The following is a 23803-nucleotide window of genomic DNA, read 5'->3' as shown; positions in this document are numbered from 1 at the left end:
AGGCACTAAGTGAGGAGGGTTAGGTTTAGGGTGCAGGGAGGTGGAGGGGAGGTTTCGGCATTTGTGGGGGAGGGTAGGGTAAGGCACTGGGAAGGGTTAGGGGTAGGGAAAGGATTATGACACCAATTGACAGGTGTCGGTATCTGAAACCTGTCGGGATGCCGATGTCTGGATTTTGACAGTCGGTATCCCATCCCCATCTATATAAATACAAAAAAGGCACAACGACTGTGTTACCAATGTTGCACAATATGTTTCCTCCTTATGTGCTCTGACAGTTTGCAGAAATGGAGCCTACTGTCAGAATTACATGTGTGCAGTGTCCTATGTCACACTAACAGAATATTATGTCAGTGTGACATAGAATGACATGTGTGCAACCTCTTGTCACTTTGACATAAGAAGCTACACGTAATATTCAAAATATTACATGTGCAGCTTGTTGTTGCATGTATGTAGCTTCCCATGTCACACTGACAGAATATTACATTTGTGTAGTTTTTGTGTTACTCACTGACAGTGTTGTGACACAACCTGTGGCAGGAGGGAAGGGGAAGGGGGGACGGCGACGAGACAGCATGATACGATCCCATGTCACGTAATGTTACATACCTGGTGCTTTGTGCCATGTGATGTAACCCACCACATACATGACATCAGTAGGTAGCATGCTGAGAGTAATTAGCACGCGTGGCAGTTGTATAGAAGCAGCCTGTGCCTCTGCCGACTGAGAAACTACAAATTCCAGCGTGATCTGTCAGAGCATGCTGGCTCTTTTAGTTCTGCAGCAGCTGGAGGGAGTCAAAGGCAGTCCAGTGATACTGTACATCACACCACAGCGATCATTACCCAGTGTGGGGTTGCTGGGCACGGTCAGGCTGAGCACCGCAATGCTTCCTCTCCCAATCATGATCGTGTTGGGTGCAGGCACTGCACGGCAGCCACTAAGCTCCTGATTGAGACGGAGTGCAGGCGCTTCCAGCCCACACGGACTCGAGACAGCCCTCAGCGGGCACCTGGCTCCACACTTCCGCTGCCATGATGGATTTGAGTGAATCACAGCACGTCCTGCAGGACCCGCTCACATATACATAAAAAAATAAATATATAAAGCGACTAAAAGGGAATCCTAACATCGTTATTAGATCGGCCAACAAAGGAGGTGCTATAGTGGTACAGGATTGGGTAGACTACGACACAGAAATATGTAGACCGTTATCAGACAGTGATGTCTACCTTAGATTAGACATGAAACCCATTGCCGACATTAAGCATAAAATAGATGCGTTTTTGAGTGAAGCTCTTACACACCGTTGGATTAATGAGGATGAATAGGGGTTTCTCACGGTTGATATGCCAAAATGTCCTATTTTGTATACGCTCCCGAAGATTCATAAATCTCTATCATGTCCTCCAGGAAGACCAATAGTGTCTGCTATTGGTTCTGTATTACAACCATTAGCGGTATTTGTTGATAGTAAACTTCACTCACTGGTTCTGCATAGTACAAGCTACATACGTGATACAAGCGACTTTTTGCAGAAAATTAGTTCAGGGTATAATATCACTGATGACATTCTTCTTGCTACCATGGACGTAAGTTCCTTATATACGGTTATTCCACACCAAGATGGTCTGAATATCATAAGAGATGCCCTTGCTAATGATCCTGATATTGATACCCCCACTGAATTTATGGTGGAACTTGCTGCTTTTGTATTGAAATATAATCACTTTAAATACAAAGATACATGTTATATGCAACTAGCCGGAACAGCGATGGGCTCTAATTTGGCGACCGCTTATGCAAATTTGTATATGACACATTATGAGGAGCGGAACATTTATCCTAAGTTTGGAAACAGAATTATTTTTTATTGTCATTTCATCGATGACATCTTCCTTTTATGGCGTGGGTCTAAGGAGTCGTTTATGGAAATGGTTTCAAGTTTAAACGCACTTGCCACCCCGATCCGTTTTACATGTCAAGTGGATGCCCAATCAATTAATTTCCTTGATGTAATGATTTCGATTAATAATGGATGTTTGTACACGTCATTATACAGAAAACCGACGGATCGGAACCTTACGTTGCTTCCATCAAGCCAACATCCTCCTGTCCTGAAAGAAAATCTACCTATTTCTCAATTTCTCAGGGTGATGAGAATTAACTCTAGTTCAAACGAGAGAGAACTACAGCTAGTTGAGATGGCTTCCAAATTCAAGGATCGAGGATACACACATGGAACTTTATCCAGATGTTTAACAAAAGCTCGTAAGATTTTTTTCAAGAGAGAACACTGAGACCTCACCTGAAATTAAGAAACCACATAGGATGATCTATACCACCAAGTTTGATAGTAGTTCATATAAAATCAATAGATCCTTGAATAAATTCTGGCCTATCCTGACTTCAGACCCGCTTTTACCGTTCAAGAAAATGGGTCCCCCGATGATGGCCTATAAAAGATGCCCCAATTTGAAACAATTATTAATGAGACCAACACTATTTCCCACGGATAAATGTACGAAGATAGAACTGATGACAAAAAAACCCGGTTCCTACTCCTGTGGCAATTGTGGTACATGTAGTTCTATGATCACAGGTCCAACTTTTCCGCATCCTCATACTGGCCGTAAAATCAAAATTAATTATCAGTTGCATTGTAATTTAGATCATCTTATATATATCTTGATATGTCCCTGTGGGCTTTATTATGTCGGTCTGACTACAAGAAAGTTCCGTGATCGTATGGCCAACCATCATTCTTCAATTAGGGCTGCTCTTCAAACTAAGTCCACAGACAAACCAGTGGCCAGACATTTTATGGAGAAGAAGCATCCGTTGGCAAGTTTAAAGTGCAAACTTATAGACTGGATTCCCCCACCACAGTTGGGTGGTGATAGACTGTCATCATTGAAGAAAAAGGAGTGTTTGGAGATATATACGTTGGACACTGTGGCTGCACGTGGCCTTAATGAGCATAATCCTCTTGGTGTTTTTATTTAAACCTTTTTGAATGTGGTGGTATATTTGTTTTTGAATCTGGTGACATTTTATTTTTTAGGGATATATATATATATATATAGATATATATATATATATATATATATATATATATATATATATATATTTTATATAGCTCACTATAATTTATAGTTTATTTTTTCCAATTCTTATTATTATGCACGTTTTGTGTCTATATATATATTAATATATTCTTTGGACATTCTATCTTTGGTGTTTTAATTTTAATTCTTATTTTTCTATACCGGTCACACTTTGGCTTTTTTTTGGTATACTATTGCTTTTCTCTTCTGTTTATTCAGCTTGAGGATAGTACTTCATCATATAATCTCATATATGTGATGATTTAATATTTTTGGTTTATTTTATTATCATTTGAGCACTTATTGTGTAATATATTGTATATTTCTTTGATTATATATCCCATATTATGATCCTGTCATGTGATAACATTTTGTCTGGTCCCATCCTTTATTTGATTTATTCTTTTAGCATTTTGATGATCCTAGTTTCATTTATTACACTATAGAGTAGTTTATTGATATGATTGCATCGCATTTTGGTGTTTGTTTTTTGATTTGTTGATGTATTGGCATTTTTGCCCTTACTTTACAGTTTTTGGCTTCAAATATGGCCGCCGGATGTTGGAGTGTCTGCTTTCAGTTGATTTATGGTTCATTGCATCATATTCAGGTGCCCATCGTTGAGTTAATTGATATCACATGGGGATGTGTGACTGGGCTTGTTTAAATAAGCATGGTCAGTGACTCTGACCTCTGCTGCTTTCGGAGCTCTGAGCTCCATGTGTGCGCTGTGCAGGTTGCTGTTGATGCTGCCACTATGAAGGATAAGGTAATGTGTGTCCTGCATTCCATTCAGTTACTAATATCAGTATTGTTGTGCTCAATATTGAGTCTGTTTAAATGATATATTGCTAGTATATACACTTTAGTTTACATGCTTTGGTTTTAAGCAGCCTGCGTTCAAGCATATGAGCCACAGTATATTGTAAAATGTTTATATTCTCATTAGGACTGACATTATACCCTCAGTTTATATAAGATGTTGCTCTATGATATATACTAGTTTGATGATATTGGTATAAGTGTATACTTATGTGTTTTCTATTTATATACTGTCTGATATTGTTTGGAATTGCTTTAGATAGTTATGCACTCTGGGTGCTTTGGCATATAAGATGGTATTTATTTGTTTGGCACACATATATGTGTGTTTGAATATATGAACACCTGTTTGGTAGATATATAGGTTTATGTATTTTCAGATTTACATCAGGTGCTTAATGACCATGTATGTATATGTTCACATATATGGGTATATACATGTACATTTATATTTGCATATATCTTCATTTGTTCTTTTATAGGTGATGTTAACACGTCCATATCCTCATTGTGCCAGGCAGCGATTCTGATACAGTATGTTGAACATACATATGATTTCGACGTATGTAATGATTATTTGCTCATTATCTTGTAGGATGGGGTCAGACATTGTCACCATTTCACTTATTATGTTTTTTTGTTTATTCATTTGTAGATCTATAAACTTGTGATTTGAAAGACACTAGTCTTGAAAAAGGTCATAAATTGGACCGAAACGTCGACACAACCAAATATGGTGTCTGACTTTAACGTCTAAAAGTTTTTTGAAGAAAAATGTCTCAATAAAATCAAAAATTTTTAAGTGAGTGCCTTCATCTGAGAAATTCACAGATATTTCTTATATTTTGGAACCCAAGGGTTTGGAGAGCACCCTGAACATAAAACTTTTTAAGGTGTGAGTGCAGTATATTGGACTAATTATATATATATATATATATATATATATATATATATATATATATATATACACATACACACACACACTAAATATATATACATACACACACAATATATATATTTATTTAAGATAGATCTGGCACACACAGTAATGAAGTCAATATGCCCGATGCCCTCACATACACTCACAATTTGTAGAATCCATCCAGGTGCGGCACTCACAGTAGCCAAAATTAAAAGACAACCAAATGGCGGTTGTCTCTTAATTTTGGTTACCGTGAGTACTGCACCTGGATATACACACACAATATTATAATAAAGAAATATAGCCCCCTGCTTAGTAAAAGATAATCTTAATATATATATTTCCTATTTATATGGGTAAGCCAGATCAGTTATTGAATATTTCCTACAGAATAGTATAGGGGACAACTTGGCAACTCTAGTTTTGCTACCTATAAAAAGGTAGTTATTAGAGGAGAACTGATTAAACTATGCACACACAGTAGAATAGCATGAATAACACCTTCATTCTCTTACAGCTCTGGAATAAGTCGAGGTTTCCAATAGATTCTATTAAGTCACAGATGCAGGACGCAAGGCTGCAGCCTATATACTTATGTTACAGAAAGCTTAGCATGCTTTAAATTGTCTCAAAATTTGTTACAGATAGAGAAACACTTGTTCTTTATTTGCCAGGAAGCTAAATGGTTCTGTAAAAGGGCTCCACAAAATGGATAGTCATTGGGAGGTGCTGTAGGAATTTCAGAAATAAACCACAAGTTATTATACTTAAATAAGCAAGGAAGTCAGATCACATAAAAGGGCATATGTATCAAAGTTTGATGTGAGATATATATATGACCAATCAGCTTCTAATTTAATTTTGCAAGCGGTGTTTAAAAAATTATAGTTAGGAGAGGTTGGAGATATTTATCGCACATCAAGCTTGGATACATTAACCACTATGGGGCATATGTAACACCAGAGAACCAAGCTGAAGCATGTGTAGGTTGGGATAAAAGCATTTCTCATTTGATAGAAGATTAAATATTTCTCAGATGTAATCAGTTTTGGCATAAGGCCCCCATACACCTACACGATTTCGAGCCGTTTGCCCGATTTTCAATGAGTCATAAGATGGGTCTTGTGAAAATCGTGTATTATTTTAGTAAGATACGATCCGATGCGCGCTCCCACAGCTCCTATATTCGGATCTTATGATCAGATGTGCAGCACATCTTGTCCATTGTATCGTGTGCAGTTCGTGCCGTTTATTTTGTTCATGCGATCCATCGTGCTGCAATTCAAGTAATTTCAATGACTTTTTTTATGAGCCTGTGAGACACAGGATCGATCTTACGACAGATCCTGTGCTAAAGAAAAACAACAAACATGCTGCCGGGACTGCCAGGGAGCTCCGGAGAGTCGTAGGGAAATCTTATATGAATCGGATCTTATGCTGGTCGGGTAGGTGTATCTGCAGCATTATTAAGGATGCCAATCTCATAATACATATTGTTTTTAACATGATTGACACAGTGTACTCCAATCAAATATTAAATATTTAGTGTTAACCAATTCTGACACATACACATATGAATATTTATGGATGGCTGCCTATTTAGAGAGCCACCATGTCTCTCATTACATGTGTAAGCACCCTGTGGGAGGGTCCTGCAACAAGGACGACATTTTTTCTTATAAGGTGTGCTCCAACAAACTACATAAAGCAATTGCAATAGCGGATATATTCACTTTCCATTCATTCCCCATGGCATGCATGCAGTCAGACTTGGGTAGACATTTTGACAGATAACAGACATGGAGCTAGATTTGCTAACCCGTGGTTTGTCAAAGCCGCCAATGATCATCGGATTATCTTTAGCTTTGACACAAATGACATTTAGTAAATCTAGCCCTTTGTCTAAAACCCATTCAAGTATCCCATTGCACATCAAAGACAAACTCTTTTTAGACAAGTGTATTATTCCTGGAAATAAAACATTTCTTTATGTTTTAGGAAATAGGATCAAATTGGTAATATCAAATATATCTGGTCAATACATCCAACAGCCAACAGATTTTTAAGCTTGCACCCATCACTGGCTTTTTGCTGCAAGCCAATCTTAATGGGCACCAAATTCATAAAGGTCATCTTGCAGAAATAGAGTGAGAAGACTGGATGGTGTACAGCAGGCATATAGTAACAGTAAGTCTGTGGGCCAAGCAAGCTAGCATTGTTGACACATGCAATTAGGGTTAAGCTAATATAGTACTGTCAACAGCCTGAAAATGTCAACATGTCAGTGTCAACATATTATACCAAACTCTTTTTACATGACAATTAACATGACATAACATGCCTACAGTATAAAGGCAATCCCACCAGTGGGTCGTTCCGTGTCATATCAACACACTGATTTGACCTCACCAGCTCAGATTTTGTTCAAATTTGGTATATGGAGAGTATATATGTAGTCTAAGAAAAATGTTAAGTTTTAAAAAATCTGTCAAAAATGCACAACCAGCATATTTTCAAATTGCCATAGTAGCTCTCCTAATTAAGCTAGAGAGGTGGGAGTGTTGGGCTAATTTTAGTTGTTCCATCATATAAATGGATTTAAAAGCAGGCCCTGATTTTTTTCAAACGTAGTGCCTACTCCTGTTCAAAATAATTTTTAACTATGAACCCATTATTCTCCCACTTTTAAATTTTGACAAACATTTAACATTAGTATAGACTATTTCCAGAAATGTTATGTAAAGTTTTCAAAAATCTGTCAAAAACACACAACCAGCATATTTTGAAATCGCCATAGAAGCTCTCCTAATTAAGCTAGAGAGATGGGAGTGGTGTCATTTTACTGTTTTTTTTTATGCCCTTTCCTACAATATACAACACAATAGGCTTTGTGAGGAAAAACTTTCCAAATTCAAGCTGAAATTTTTGATCATGATTATCTCAAAAAGTGCATAGTCAAAAAAGTTCCAAAAAATTTCCATATACCAAATTTTAACAAAATCTGAGCTGGTGAGGTAAAATTTAAACAAAAAAAAAAGTGTCTTGATTTGAAACGGAATGGCCCCAGTTTAAAGAACGCTCACTTTGTCCCCTATGTCACCGCACTGCCTCACAAGAAAGAAAAGTATCTAGAAAGAAATCTATAGTAACCCATCACTTTGTAAAGGAAATATGCACAGCAATAACTCTTCACGGCTTCTATAAGCAGCCAGAATACATTATATTAAAAAAATACTTGTATATAACTGTATAGTATACTGACTTCATAACAGCTTCTTTTTTTTGGTTATCAATTCCTTCCCACCATTTGGCGAAATAAGAGATCTCAGACCACATGAATTTCCGCTCAGTTCTTTCTTGAAGTTTCACAACCATGTTATTAAGAATATGCTGTGTCTGGTCTCTAAAATAGTCATCAAAGGTTTTCAGCCAACCTAAAAGACAGATGTGAACAATGAGGTACTGAAAGGTTAAAAGCTTTAAAAGAAAAAGTATTTCCACAGTTCAACAAAATAAACCTAGCCTACTCTTCCACACTTTCTTTATCGAGCTGGAATACATGGCATAAAATGAAATAAAAAAAAACTGAACCATTCGACAATGCAACAGAAAGACACAAGATATACAAAGTTAGGGGCTATAATATGTACCAGTCCTAAAACACAATCAGAGATATGTACTATATATTTAAACGAAAATTGACACTAAATATAGAAATCAATTAGCTTTTATACTTAGTTATTCTATAAAAATAAATTCCTACTTAATGGAAATTTGTACCTAAATGTTATTCATGCCCCTAATAAATATCTTCTGTATCAGAATTGCAGTTTTATGGCATTTCTCACATAAGTATAGAGTAATTTAAGTGTGTTGGCACTATTCATATGAACCGGGCAATACTTAGCAGTGTGTGTTTCAGTAAATGATCCAAGTTCACAAAAACTGCGTTAGGTTAACAGTAACCTGACAACTCTTTGGATTGCACAGTTTCATACCGCTATGAGATGGATTCCTGACTCAGCATTTATGGATGGTTGCTGATCTATGTTGCCATTTGGCAAGAACTAGACTTAGTGGAGAAATCAATTAGCCTTGGTAATTGATCCCCAGGGCTAATTCAATTGACCAGGAAGTGGGATGTTATCGGGGGGTTTAGTCTAATCTTGGGAGGCGTGGCCACACACCACGTGGAAAAAGAAAGAAAAAAATGGCGCTGAAGAGGCGGGGGACTGCGAGACCTTCAGCCAGGGGCAAATCCAGGGGGGCCACGATCAGTGTGATCACACACCCCCAACCCCCACAGAGGAGAGGGGACTGCTGCATACAGCTGCATGTGCTGGGCTGCTAACAGCAAGACGGCACTTATCGGGAATTTATTTTTCAATTGCCTGAGGCAGTTGCACAAATTATTTTGCAGTTCTACAATCAAATTAGACAGATGTTAAAAAAATAAAATATTAATATTGATTATAGGCATTGGAAATGAATATGACAGGACTGTTAAATCTGCCCAGAGTAATATATAGCAATGTAATAGTATATTGCAGAGTTTCCCAAACTCTACCATTACAGTCCATGTTTTAAGGATATCCATGGTTGAGCAGAGGTAACTTAAATTGTACCTCAATCAATTTGATTTAACCAGCTGGACTCATTGATATCCTTAGAACCTGGACTGTAAAGGCCAAGTTTGGGAATCAGGTATATTAGCTTTTTTATGCTGACACAGTAGTACAGTCAAGCATAGTGTGTTTTGCGAGCAGATCCTCTGTCCTCTCATGCATTTTAAAAAGGAGTATTTAAAAATCAGCATTTGCTGTATAATAACCATATTATTTAGACATCTAAACAAAGATATTGTCACTTTGTAAGGTACACCTGCTCATTGACGCACTTTTCTAATAAGCCAATCATGTTGCAGCAGCTTTGTGCATAAAAGCATTCAGACATGGTTGTGTACACTCTTACCTTGCCTGATCAGGGTATTATGGTAGCCCCTTGTTTGATCTGGGAGGCTCACAAGGTGACAAATCATGGTTAAAATTAATTAGTAGGGTCTGTTCTTACCGCTCACAAGATCGCTTTTATTAGATTGAGATTGGCATCTCCACTTGACACCCTCAGCAGACCTTATTGGTCAGAAAGACTCACTCAAAGACTAGCTTAATGCCATCTGAATATGTTGCAGCAGCATTTTTATGATAAATCAGATAAAGCTAATTCAATGCTGGCAAATAAACTTTGACAGAAAAGAGCATCAATCTGATCAATGAATGCAATGGCCGCCCGCATTTGAATCCTTGGAAATTGCGGAGGAATTCATGTCCTACTTACCAATCTTTGTATAACTTACCTGATGATTACTTGCTTTGCCTTGTGTTCCCAACAAAAGAACTAGACCCTTTTTCTAACCCAATGCAAAAATTTTAGTCAACAGACTTTCCCTCTTGCGTTCCCATATGATCCAGGGTTTTTTCCCTGGCTGTAAGGGCTTGGATAACGCAAGATGAACCATTGACCAGATCCACTGTATCCAACAACAAAAATGCACAAAAATGCACAAAACTAGACTCTGCTCCAGACTTCTCACTACTTTTGAATTGCTACAGTAGGTCTTCAACTACCTTCCTCTACCAAAGGGCTGGTATCCAACTTATATGAGGAACACAGTTTGCCAGGCTCCATGTAGACCCACATGAAAGGGCTAGGGAGAGGGACTTTGATGACTAGGAAGACATTAGACACAATGCCATCTCCAGTTCTATAAATATTCATATAAAAGAAAATGCTTATAATATGTTGGCGGCAATGTCCCAAACTGATGCCAACTAGAGGTGTGTCTGCTGGTTGCTGTCAACCCTACAAAACTTGAAGACCCCTTTCTCTACCAAGTTCATCCTCCTGCCGCTGAATTTCCGTTAAACGACTAAGCATCAGAACGGTATAGCATATCACCTTGATGACCACATGCCAAATTTCCTCTGCCTGATGCCATCTCCACCATCCACATAGACAACCATTAATAGAATGTGGCATGTATAACCAGATGAGTATTGGACCTCATATTTTTGGGGTTCATTCTCCCATTAATCATCTTCTTTCTTGGGGCTAGCCACCCTCCTATATCAGTTTCTTCCTTTTATCTGTCCTTTGTTACCTTAATATGAATTATTCCACTCATTTTGGTCATACTACTATGGTCTCTAATGGTTTTCATGATGTTATCTTTATTCTAGCTATGTTTAATAATCTGACTTTTGTGTCTGGCTAGATCTGTTTACCAGCTTTTTTTTTTTTTTTTTTTTTTTTTCTTACATTCAACAATTTTCTAGAAATAAAAGCAAAAAAAAAAAAACACATTCATTCAGGCCAAACAACAGAATGGAAAAAAAATGTGATCTAAGTGATTTTCACCAAGAAATGATTGGTGATGCCAGATAGGGTGGATTCTGTATCTCCTGAGATTTTCATACACAACAGTCTCCAGAGTTTACAGATATTTGTATTGTTGCTTTTAATGTAAATCCTTTTATGTGCATAGTCCACCTATCCTCTAATAGTTACTTCCATAAGGATAATGCACCCAGTCACAAAGCACACATCTCATGACAGTGAGTTCAATGCAGCATGAATAAGCAACAAATAAAGCTGCAGATACTAGGTGATGCTAACATGTTCACATTAAGAATATCTAATGGTGCAACACATGGTCAGATTTGCTAGATTATTATTGAACGATTTTAACATAGATTTGAATGATTTTATCAACGATGAACGATTTGACAATTAAAATGAATTAAATCGTCCAAATCTTATTGCAAACACAGTCGATGTCAGATATCGTTATCTGACATGCGGGAACACGCATCGTTCATATATTTGACATGTTGGGCATGCATCGACGAACGATTTTTAACATTGTTATCGTTCATATCTTTAAGAAAATCTGACTGTGTGTATGCAGCATAAGGAATGTTTTTAACACCTTGTTGTATGAATACCACAAATAATTCTGGCTGTTCTACAGGCAGGGGGGTGTCCTGCTAGTAACAAAGTGTACTAAACAAAGTGGCCCGCGTGTGGGGTTATAGGATATACATATATACACACACCCACTAATTATGTGTTTTGATTGGTGCTTGTAGGTGCTTCATTGTTTGGAATCCAAATTTATTTAGTGTCTTCCCCATATTTACATTTATTCGTAAAGCCTAATGTGCATTCAGAAACCTGTTATTTTGGCACTGCAAGGATTTTCATAGCAAAGTCTATTTACATACAGCTAAACTTCAGACTGCAAATGGCTTGCTCAGTAAGACATTTATTGATCCAAAAACGTTGAAGAGTATGTCCTGAATAAGTAGTAGTCCTTTTTCTGGTGACAATAAGTTGCACTGGATTTTCACATTTATGGCAAAATTGACCTTTACATCTGATTTGGATCAGAGCATGTTACGAGCTTAAACCTTAATTACTTTGCTCTAGAAAGGATCCTACTGAAAGGAGATACTATGATTTGATTACATTTATTTTGAGACAAAAAGCATGGTTTCTGTACTGTATATAAAAATATGTGGGAACATTACTTTGGACACTGAATTGTACAATGTGCAGTATAAAACTTAAAGCTCATAGCAAATGCCACCAGTCATTCTTAATGCTACCAGTTTGCTCCACATCTTCAAAAACAAATAAAACAAAATTGCATTATAAATGCGATGCAATGCGCTTTCGGTTCTAAAGCCTTAAACTAATCTTGCCTCTATGCAATACCAAAGAGTTTCCTATGAAACTTAAATACACTAGAGCTATTGGCTTAAGTTTTTTGTACTCATCAACCTTTGTAGTTGTCATTGCAGTACTTGCAATACAATGACAACTATGAAGCCTGAGTAATGTTTGTGTTTCTAAACAAAGTTTCAACTAGAGACCCAAAGCCCTAAACTCACTTAACCACTTACCTCAAACACACATACAATCGCTAAATAGCACTTTATGTATAGTTTAGATATATTTTCACCTTCTCCCATATCTAAATAGATTTCTAAAATGAAACGTCAAGTAACTATTTACATCTTACTGCATCTAGTAAATGTGTTTGTATTGTGGTTTCTTGTGGGCATGACATATTTGCCATCACATTATCTGCTAGTACCTTTAATGTTCTGGAAATTGAAAGAAATAATTAATTCTTTATTATTTTTATCCATTCCTATAAAAGAGATTCAGTAATGAGATACCTGCGCTCACCAATGTCTGCGGGTGTGGTCACTAAGCTGCAGTACCTGATAAGGTTAACCCAACCTTATGAAAATACATATGCAGATAGTGGTAGGTCAAGCGCTCAAGTAACTTATTTGTAGAGTAGGATAATTGATTATCCAAGTACAAAGAATGTGAATATACATTCTATACATAGAATCCTTGCAATAAGGACACCATTGAATGACTGTCAGTGCATGATTTCAATAGTGGTTTTTAATATTTTGTTTCTTGACTTGATTGTAGTTAACATATTGTTTTATACACGCGGCATATTTAACTACATATCCACTTACATGTCCTAGCATAAAATACATAGTTCCAGTTCAACTATATATATTCTCATTTTTTGTACTTAGATAATCAAATATCCTACTCTATAAAAAAAGATTGTTTCATTTGGTTTATTTTATTCGATCGATAGGATAGACATGCACTTTACACTTTGTGATCATTTTATAGACACACAACATTAGGAGCACTTAAAATTATAATTTGTGCTTGTATATTAAATTAATGTATAGGTTATTCACGGCTTATATAGAACTAAAAATTCCATCAGATGTAAAAGATCTTTACAGGATTAACACACCTGTGTATGATCCAAAAAGTAAAAAAAAGCACAGACATTTGCGACACACTCCTTGAAGCTCACACAAGGTAAGCATATATAGACAAAATACAGTATATCTAACTATATATAGGCCAATGGTAATAACAGCACTCACAAAGATTCCATTGATTTCAGATGGGGTGCAACGTCTCAAGGCCAACTTACCGGAATTTGCCTTAATGTAGAACAATGGGTAAACAAGAGGGCACTCACCAGTCTTCTTCAGAGTCCTACAAACATGGATTTCATAATTGCCACACCTTGTTTAAATAAATGTTTGCATGACTCTAAAGACTGGCGGGTGCCCTCTTGTTACCCATTGTTCTAAATAGATAGATAGATATCTATCTATCTATCTATCTCTGCATCTCGTGTGTGTGTTACCATTACTGATAAACCTGTGCAGCCCCCCTTCTCTGGAATGAGCTCCCTCGCTCGAATAGGCTCTCCCCAACTTTGCGGAGCTTCAAAACGTGCACTGAAAACCCACCTGTTCATCAAAGCATACCCTTCCACCACATAACCGTCACAAAGTCTCTGTCCCTTCTGCCTCAGCCATCTCTAACTCACCTACTTCCTGCACTCAGTCCCCCTCTACACACTCATGCCTCATGTCATCTGTCAGTCTCCTCTCTCCCCTAGATTGTAAGCTCCTAGGAGCACAGTCCTCCTCCCCACTGTTTCACAGCCTTCTTCTCTAGCACTTCTATGACAGCCCTCACCTTCCCAGCTGTACTGTGTATGGAGAATTGTGTTGCTAATTGTTACTTGTGCTCTGTTTAAAAGTTGGTTACTGTATTGTAATGTAATGCTCTGTGTACCCTTTGCTGTATGAACGGCGCTGCGGACCTCTTGTGGCACCCTATAATAACAATAATAATATCTATATCTCTGCATCTCAATAACAATAATAATATATATCTGCATCGTGTGTGTGTGTTACCATTACTGATAAATCTAATCTGCATTACAGACATTAAATTTTAAATTCCACAATACGGATTTATATAGTTTGTTCCTTAAACTTAGATTTACATCTAACAACAACATTTTTACATATGTTGGTCCAGTAACCAAATGTTTCATTTGCAAGGACACATTGTAATCTATTTTGGTAGATAATACAAGAGCACATATGAATCAGACCAAATTGTATTTCATGGTTCACAGGCACTGATATTACCAGAACACTAAAACCAGGAAATGATCTGCATTTTTCCTGTAAAGTGCTTTTTATTATTGGGAAAGTTGTAACTAGCACAAAGGTATGTTCAAACAAGTGAATTTCAGACATCATCTTCCTTTTCATCAAAAGCAATACAACATGTAATTGGCTAGGGTTATTTTTCCAACCGTTCTCCTATTTGTCTGTCAAATAGAAAATATTTTTTTCATTACTAAAATAAAAATTGTTAATGAAAATTTAATGAAATAGTAATTTAGACAGTTTGTCCTATTTCACTTTAACTGTGGCATTCATATTTTACCTGGATCATTGTGGGAGTGAGGAACCAGAAAAACCTGAAGAATCTCATTATCCCATTCCTGTTTATCGTAAGTTATGTCAAACCCTTGCTTCCACACTCCACCATCTGGATTATCAAATGGAAGAATTTTGTATACATCCAGCATCTACAAAACAAAAAGAAAATGCTTCAGGACTTATTACTCCTGGAAGTTCATCCTATCAGTCATTAAAGTACACAACACATTATACATGTGCCACAATATTTTTCATCATCGTCCAAGCAGCAAATAGGACATAAAAAAAATAAAAATAAAACAAAAACACAACATTGGATATCTAGGAATGTCTAACAATTCAGACAGTACAACATACAGATGCATGAGTGGAAGAAGTCGTCATAATTAGCAAACTTATTCTAGATAATTTAAGATACACCCTTTATTAGCTGGACAAATAGGTATTGTATTACTGGTACAGACGTGTCCTCAATCATGCAAAATAATCATCGTGAAGCCTTTTCTGATGAAGATGCATTTTCAGGTGAAAAAAAAAGACGCCCGAGCCAAGCAGAGTCGCATATGTAACAATCTAGGGACCCCCCCAAAAAAGGGAAGATGCTGGGACTCGGTGTTTGCACACAAGACAGACACAGCTACATGAAGTTCCCTCTGAGCAACTTATGGCATCTTCTCCCTGTCCTGATAACAAAGGTCAGAGGGGTAGCTTTGACTTGACTTCTAAACGCTACAATAAAGTTGTCCCCCTCACCTACAAAATAATTACTTTGAAATCCTAAAGGGAAAAAAAAAAAAAGACATCACAGAAATAGAAGCTACTTAGAAGGGGACCTGTATCAGTCCATTACACAAAAGAGAACAAAGAAATACAAATAAAAGCTGTAACTGATGAAATAATCTCTTGCAGCTCAAAACAACAAATTTATCTGACACCCCAAAAAGAATGTTGTACATATTATCAACAACTTGATTCATTTTTAGGCAGCAATGGGTTACAGCATACACCCTTGAGGGGGTGAATGGGCTGCCCTCTGACCCTCAAAAAATGAAGTGCATTATTGTTGATCTCTGTAATTAATTCAAACAATACATTTTATCAAAGACATCTGAAATATTATATCATATCAGCATGCTCTTTAATCTATATCTTACAAAGCAGGATGGAGCTGGGCAGCAGGTGAATGCATGGACTGAATATAGAGGAGTCATGTATGAGTGCAGTGGATGGAAGGGGAGAGTCGCTTTATTTTTTTTATTTGTCAATAAATGCCCTAATGCTCTAGTGCACAGGTTCTCAAACTCGATCCTCAGGACCCCACACAGTGCATGTTTTCCAGGTCTCCTCACAAAATAGCAAGTAAAATAATTAGCTCCACTTGTGAATCTTTTAAAATGTATTAGCCAGTAATGAATACACCTGTGCACCTGCTGGGTGACCTGGAAAACGTGACATGTGTGGGGTCCTGAGGACAGAGTTTGAGAACCACTGCTCTAGTGCAGTGGTGTCAAACTCGGGCCATCCAGCTGCAGTGGAACTATACAACCCAGCTTGCCCTGCCACAGTTTCAGCATGCCCTAAGAGCAAAACTGTGGCAGTGCATTCTGGGAGGTGTAGTTCCACTGCAGCTGGATGGCCCGAGTTTGACACCACTGATCTAGTGTGTACCCAGCATAACACTAATGTATTAATCCACACATACCTAAGCCCTATATATGTACCATCCTCCTCCTATTACCACAACAAAGGGGAGAGTTATCACTTTCCAAGGTTTGATACAGGGAAAATATAAAAGAAACAATCATCTTCTAGCTGCCATTTTACAGGCTGTGTCTGACCAGTTCCAGTTAAAAGCTGTTTGGTTGGTACTTTATCTCCCCCAAATTCCAACCATATGGTGACTGAACAAAAACAACTTGACAACATAGCTGCCCGTTATTCATTATATTGGCCTAGAACCAACAAAACTGGTTTTTCATAATGGTATGTTATTCCTGTACACAGAGCTGCCCTTAGGCATTCAATGAAAAAGACGGTGCCGTCATAACTGTAGTTGCTGTATAGAGAATGGCTCTTACTAAAGTAATAGTAACAATCTAAACCACTGTGCATGTCAACTATATATACCAGGAACAAATTATGATAGATCAAAGTCATGATGGCATATTACACTGTATATTATACAGTGACAAGAAAAAGTATGCAAACCCCTAGACTAATAACTTCTAAAATAGAAAGATCTGGATGTTCCACAGAGATACTGCCTAAATGTTCTGTGGACAGATGAACCGAAAGTGGAATAGTTTGGAAGGATCCCACAACACTATGGGAGAGATTCATCTTGGAGACAGATAATAGTCTTTATTCTAGCACCCTGCACTCGTCACAAACCATGCAGTTCCTCTATTCTGCTTTTAGGTGCATCTCTGCTCTGGTGCTTCTAGCACTCAGCTGATGCAACAAACTGCTCAGATACAAACCAGAGTGTGCTAGAGGAATCAGAGCAGAGAGAGTGACACCCCAGACAGGAAAGAGGAATTGCAAAGGTTGTGACAGGTGCAGGGGTGCTAGAATGAACACTAGATAAAGTACCAACATATAAGCTTCTGTCATTTTACAGAATGTTTTAAAAACATCTCTTTCTCAGGAGCTAATATAGATAGTAAAAACAACCCCCCGTGATCTGTGGAGAAAATGTATAGCTCAATGTTAACATAAATTAAATCATCAATAAATATAAATAGCTGCAGCAGCCCGATGTGAGCTCATGGACACTCACTAAGGAAAGCCAAAAATGAACAATGTTCATCATGAGGTGTTGTGCTAACAAACAACAAATTATACTGACATGGCAGAAAAACTTCAAATAGGACATATAAAAAAAAAAAAAAAAAAAAAGTGTTTGTGCTCTGATTGAAGTTTTTTGTCATGCTAATATCATTTCTGCAGCACCTCATGTTGTTCAGTTTACAGAATGTGCTAAAAAATGAAAGTTAGAAGCCGATATGGAGAGATCATGCCAACCTCTCTCTCCATAATTTGATAAATATCCCCCTGCGTGGAAGAAAAAATAAAAAGGCCATGATCAAAACCTCTTCCAAACTGTAAAGTATGGGGCTGCTTAGCCACAGTACCTCAGGGTATTTAGTCTTATTGAATGAAAAATACAATTTGAATATTTCGCAGAGGAATATAATGCTAGCTGTCCAACAGCTGAAGCTCAGCAGAAGTTGGGTGATGCCACAGGTTAACAACCCAAAACACATAAGTAAATTAACAGGAAAGTAAATAAACCTAAACCTGAGTAAGATGCTGTTGGGTATGACCTGAAGAGAGAGGTTCACACCAGACACCTGAAGAACATTGCTCTTCTAAAACAGTTTTGTAAGGAAGAACGATACAAAACTTCTCCTGGTAGTGGTGCAGGTCTGATCCGCAGCTACAGGAAAAGCTTGGTTCAGGTCATTGCTGCCAAAGGAGGGACAGCCAGCTATTAAATTCAAGGGTTAACATATGATTTCCACCATGCGCTGTGAATGCTTACACAGTGTGTTCAATAAAGACATCAAAATGTATAATTGTTTTTGTTTTATTAGTTTAAGCAGACTGCTTGTCTTTTCTTGTGGCAGATGAAAATCACATTACATTTTAATGACCAATTTAGGTAGAAATTCATGTAATTCCAAAGGGTTCATATCAATTTCCTAGCCACTGAGTATACACACATGCACCATTCAAGTCAGCAGAAAAATGGCTGATACACGGTTCTATCACTACATTATCTGCCTGTGTCTTCACTTAAATGCTAAGAGTGGTATTCTGCAATGAAGAAATAATAAAAATATATCCTGAGTTGTATATTCTGTTATGGTTAAGTTTCTAAAGTTCATCTAGAACATCTTATACACAGTGTGTGTGTGTCTACTGCTGATCGTGGTATACATGCAGCAGCCATTTTTCTGGAGATCACCTCACACAGAAGTTGCAGATTAGTTGGCTGCACATTCATGCTGCAAATCTCCTGTTCCAACAAATCCCACAAGCATTCTATTGGATCGAGGTCTAGTGACTATGGCGGTCGCTGCAGTAAACCAAACTCATTGTTGCAGAACCATCTAAAAAGGACACGTGCATGGGTAATCCAGCTGGAAGTAGCCATTAGAAGATTGGTAGACTGTGGTCATAAAATGTGCACATGGTCAGCATCAATACTCAGCTAGGCTGCGACATATAAACAAAGTTTCGTTGGTATAAGGGAAAAACATTCCCAACACCTCTACACCACTACCTCGAACCACTGGCCCTGTCAAGATGAGCTTACAATATAATGATGTAAAGAAAAATGGATACATATGGTGGCATTGTAACAAAAGCAGCTGCAGCTGGGGAAAGGGTCTATGGATAGTACTGCAGCAACCATATCTTACGCTGATAACAATGCAGCTATTGGTGATCAGCATTTCTAAGGAGCTACTGGTTTCTTATAAATGTCCAAGTGGAGAGTGAACAGTGAAAGATGGAAATATGAACTAGTTGCTTCACATCCAAATTGGAGGAAGGGCTTAATTATTATAGCTGTTTTACATGTAGCCCCCTTTTTTTCAAAGGATTAAAAGTAATTGGACAATTGACCGAAAAGTTGTTTCATTGACAGGTTTGGGCTATTTCTTCATCAAATAAGCAGGTAAAAGGGTTGTGGATTGATAGGTCTACATTAAGATATTAGACAGTCAAAAGAGTGCCAGGGTTAAAAAGGTTGACAAATTATTATTTGTTTTTGTTATTTTAGTATAACCCTAAACATAAGGGTGGGTACACACCTGCACGATATCGGCCCGATTTGGCCGATTTAGCCAAATCTGAACAAAATCGGACATATCATGCAGTGTGTATGCCCGATTTGCACGCGATATTGTGTATTTGGCATGCCCAATCACACAATATCGCATGCGGTGCCATATAGATTAATGAAGGACGGAACACGTAATCGTTTAATCGTTCATTAAATCGTGCAGTGTGTACCGACAATCATGCGATATCCAGGGTGAAGACAAACTGCCCTGAACATCGGTACGATTGCCGGGCGTTTAGGTGTGTACCCACCCTAACTCCAACCCTTAATTCCAATTATGAAAAACCATGTCAATCTTTTTTGTGTCGATCATTTGAATATCGACATTTTAACCCTGTTGACTGTCTAACTTCCTAATATAGACCTACATTCCGAATACCAGTAAAAGGTCTGAAGTCGATTCAAAGTATGGCATTTGCATTTGGAAGCTGTTGCTGTGAACCTACATCATACAGTCAATGTAAGTGAAACAGGCTATCTTTAGGCTGCAAAAAAATATGAGATATGGTAAGAACTTACCCTTGTTATCTCTATTTCTACGAAGTCCATAGGGTTCCACAGGATACCTTGGGTATAGGTGTGACGTCAGTCGCTGGGCACCATAGAGTTAAGCTTTTCAGCCTCCCAGGATGCACTAGGGTCCCCCTCCTATACCCCGCCCCCGAGCCAAAAACCAGTGACCAGAGCAAAGCCCATCTGCAGCACAGGTGCGACAGGGCGGGAGTCCTGTGGAACCCTATGGACTTCGTAGAAATAGAGATAACAAGGGTAAGTTCTTATTTTCTACTTCAGGGTCCATAGGGTATCCACAGGATACCTTGGGGATGTCCTAAAGCAGTATCCTTTAAGGGTGGGGACGCTCCTGTGCAGAAAGGAGAATCCGCCGCCCGAAGGAAGCATCCTGAGAGGCGAAGGTGTCAAACCTGTAATACCTCACGAAGGTATGGACAGAGGACCACGTAGCAGCCTTGCAGATCTGAACTGCCGAGGCACCACGTCGAGCTGCCCACGAAGGACCCACAGACCTAGTGGAATGAGCCTTCAGAGAAGGAGGGACCAGTAGGCCTTCATGAAGATAAGCTTCAGAAATAGCCATACGGATCCAGGCTGCCAAAGTTTGCTTTGAAGCAGGCCAACCCTTTTTACGGAAGCCATAGAGGACAAACAAAGCGTCCGACTTCCTAAACGAAGAAGTGCGGTCCACATAAGTCCTTAAGGCCCGCACAACATCCAAAGAGGCCTCACCCACGGAAAGACCCGGTGAGTTAAAGGCCGGAACAACTATTTCCTCGTTAACATGAAACTGGGAAACAACTTTGGGAAGAAACTCGGGCCGAGTGCGGAGCACTGCCCTGTTCCCATGAAAAACCAAGAAAGGGGGTCTACAAGAAAGAGCCCCTAACTCAGAAACACGTCTGGCCGAAGCAATGGCCAGAAGGAAAACAGTCTTAGCTGTTAGCCATTTAAGATCCACTGAGCCCAGTGGTTCAAACGGCGGTCCTTGGAGAGCCCTCAGGACCACAGCCAAATCCCAAGGCGCCACAGGTGGAACAAAGGGCGGCTGAATGCGGAGAACACCCTGCATAAAGGTGCGCACATCCGAGATTGTAGCAATCCTACGGTGAAACCAGACAGATAGGGCCGAAACCTGTACCTTCAAAGAAGCAAGGCGAAGCCCATGATCTAGTCCCGCTTGCAGGAAGGCGAGAATCCGAGACAGACGAAACTCCCGCGGTGCATAACCTCTCGGTTGACACCACTGGAAGAACGTATGCCACACGCGATGGTATATCCTCGCGGAAGACGGTTTCCGAGCTCGTAACATGGTACGCACCACAGAGCTGGAAAACCCCCGGGACCTCAGCATGGCCGTCTCAACAGCCACGCCGTCAAAGACAGCCGAGTCAGGTCTGGGTGAAGGCAAGGACCCTGAGACAGAAGGTCCGGTCGTAGCGGCAACCGCAGAGGACTGTCCACAGACAGACCCTGAAGGTCTGAGAACCAGTGCCGTCTGGGCCACGCGGGAGCTATCAACAGGAGCGTCCCTCCTTCCTGTTTGAATTTCCGGATTACCCGTGGAAGAAGGGAGACCGGAGGGAACAGGTATGCGAACCGGAACGTCCACCGGACGGACAGAGCATCCACCAGAGATGCCCCTTCGTCTCTTGTGCGAGACCCGTACACCGGCAACTTGTTGTTGTGCCGGGACGCCATGAGGTCGATTTCTGGAAGACCCCACCTGTCCACCAGTAGTTGAAAAACGTCCGGGTGCAGGGACCATTCCCCCGGATGAACGTCCTGGCGACTTAGAAAGTCCGCCTCCCAATTTAGCACTCCCGGGATGAAGACCGCTGATATGGCCGGAAGATTGCGCTCCGCCCAAACCAGGATCCGAGAGACCTCTACGAGAGCCGCCCGACTGCGAGTTCCTCCTTGCCTGTTTATGTAGGCCACGGTGGTAGCGTTGTCCGACTGGACCTGCACCGGGCGACCCTGGAGAAACCGCTGTGCCTGCTGGAGAGCATTGAAGACCGCACGGAGATATTTATTGGAAGCTCCGCTTCTGTCGGCGTCCACCTGCCCTGGAACAAGTGTGGACCCGAAACTGCTCCCCAGCCCCGAAGACTGGCGTCCGTTGTCAACAGGACCCAATTTGGAACCCAGAACGGACGTCCCTTGTTGAGGTGGGTCGTCTGTAACCACCACGCAAGGGACAGGCGAACCTCCGGGGTGAGCACAATCGTCCGGAACTTCAGAGACTGAGGCAGCCCGTTCCACTTGGACAGGATCAGGTGCTGCAGAGGTCTGGAGTGAAACTGGGCGTATTCCACCATGTCGAACACCGACACCATGGAGCCCAGTAACCTCATCGCCGAGTGTAAGGACACCCGGCGGCTGTGCAGACAACTGGGCACCCTTGACTGTAAAGCAGAGATCTTGTCCTCCGTCACGAAGATCCTTTGCTGTCCCGAGTCCAATAAGGCTCCAAGATGCAGAATCCTCCGAGACGGGATTAGAGTGGACTTCTGCCAGTTGATTAGCCAGCCGTGCCGTTGCAGCAGTGCAATGGTCAGGTCCAAGTGGCGTAACAGGAGCTCTGGAGATCCTGCCACCAATAACAGGTCGTCCAAATACGGCAACATGCGGACTCCCTGCAGCCGCAGAGAAGCCGCCATGACCGCCATCACCTTGGTGAAAACACGTGGTGCTGTTGCCAGGCCAAAAGGTAACGCCCGAAACTGGAAGTGGTCGCTGCGGATTGCAAACCTGAGGAACTGTTGATGGCGCAAAAGAATAGGGACATGCAGGTAAGCGTCCTGTATGTCCAATGACACCATGTAGTCCCCAGGTTCCAGCGCTAGAATGATGGACCGTAGGGTCTCCATCCGAAACTTCGGGACCCGCAAAGACTTGTTGAGTGCTTTGAGGTTGAGAATCGGACGATATGACCCATTGGGTTTCTGTACCAAAAATAGATTTGAATAGAAACCCTGGCCCCTCTGGGAGAATGGAACAGGCACTATAACTCCAGCCTGGAGCATAGTGTGCAATACCTTCCGCAGCTCCGTAGCCTTGTTCCGGTCTGATGGTAGACCCGTGGTGAAGAATCGAGCCGGGGGTCTGTGCCGGAAGGAGAGGGCGTATCCGTGGGAAACCATCTCCAGAACCCAAGTGTCTGTCGTAGTGGTCGACCAACACTGGGCGAACTGTAGCAGGCGGCCTCCCACCCTGGGA

The 23803-nt window shown here is 40.0% G+C and overlaps 1 protein-coding gene and 1 long non-coding RNA gene across 2 annotated transcripts in view; one reads left to right on the top strand and one right to left on the bottom strand.

Moving 5' to 3' along the window:
• The window catches only part of MAN2A1 (mannosidase alpha class 2A member 1), a 123546-nt gene that overhangs the window by 72570 nt on the left and 27173 nt on the right, over nucleotides 1-23803 (bottom strand). The window contains exons 3-4 of the mRNA XM_088477671.1: nucleotides 15221-15365; nucleotides 8118-8289 (exon numbers count right to left, since the gene is read on the bottom strand). Of these exons, the coding sequence (XP_088333797.1) occupies nucleotides 8118-8289; nucleotides 15221-15365 (317 nt within the window). The remainder of the gene's footprint in view (nucleotides 1-8117; nucleotides 8290-15220; nucleotides 15366-23803) is intronic.
• Nucleotides 3796-4666, top strand: LOC148518096 (uncharacterized). Its single transcript, XR_015879223.1, has 3 exons — nucleotides 3796-3880; nucleotides 4416-4495; nucleotides 4589-4666. It is a non-coding gene; the product is annotated as an uncharacterized LOC148518096 (long non-coding RNA).

This window comes from Taudactylus pleione, unplaced genomic scaffold (assembly GCF_031769625.1).
Source record: "Taudactylus pleione unplaced genomic scaffold, aTauple2 ptg000202l, whole genome shotgun sequence".
NCBI lineage: Eukaryota > Metazoa > Chordata > Amphibia > Anura > Myobatrachidae > Taudactylus > Taudactylus pleione.
The sequence above is the reverse complement of the archived record's forward strand: the minus strand, read 5'-3'. Positions and strand labels throughout refer to the sequence as shown.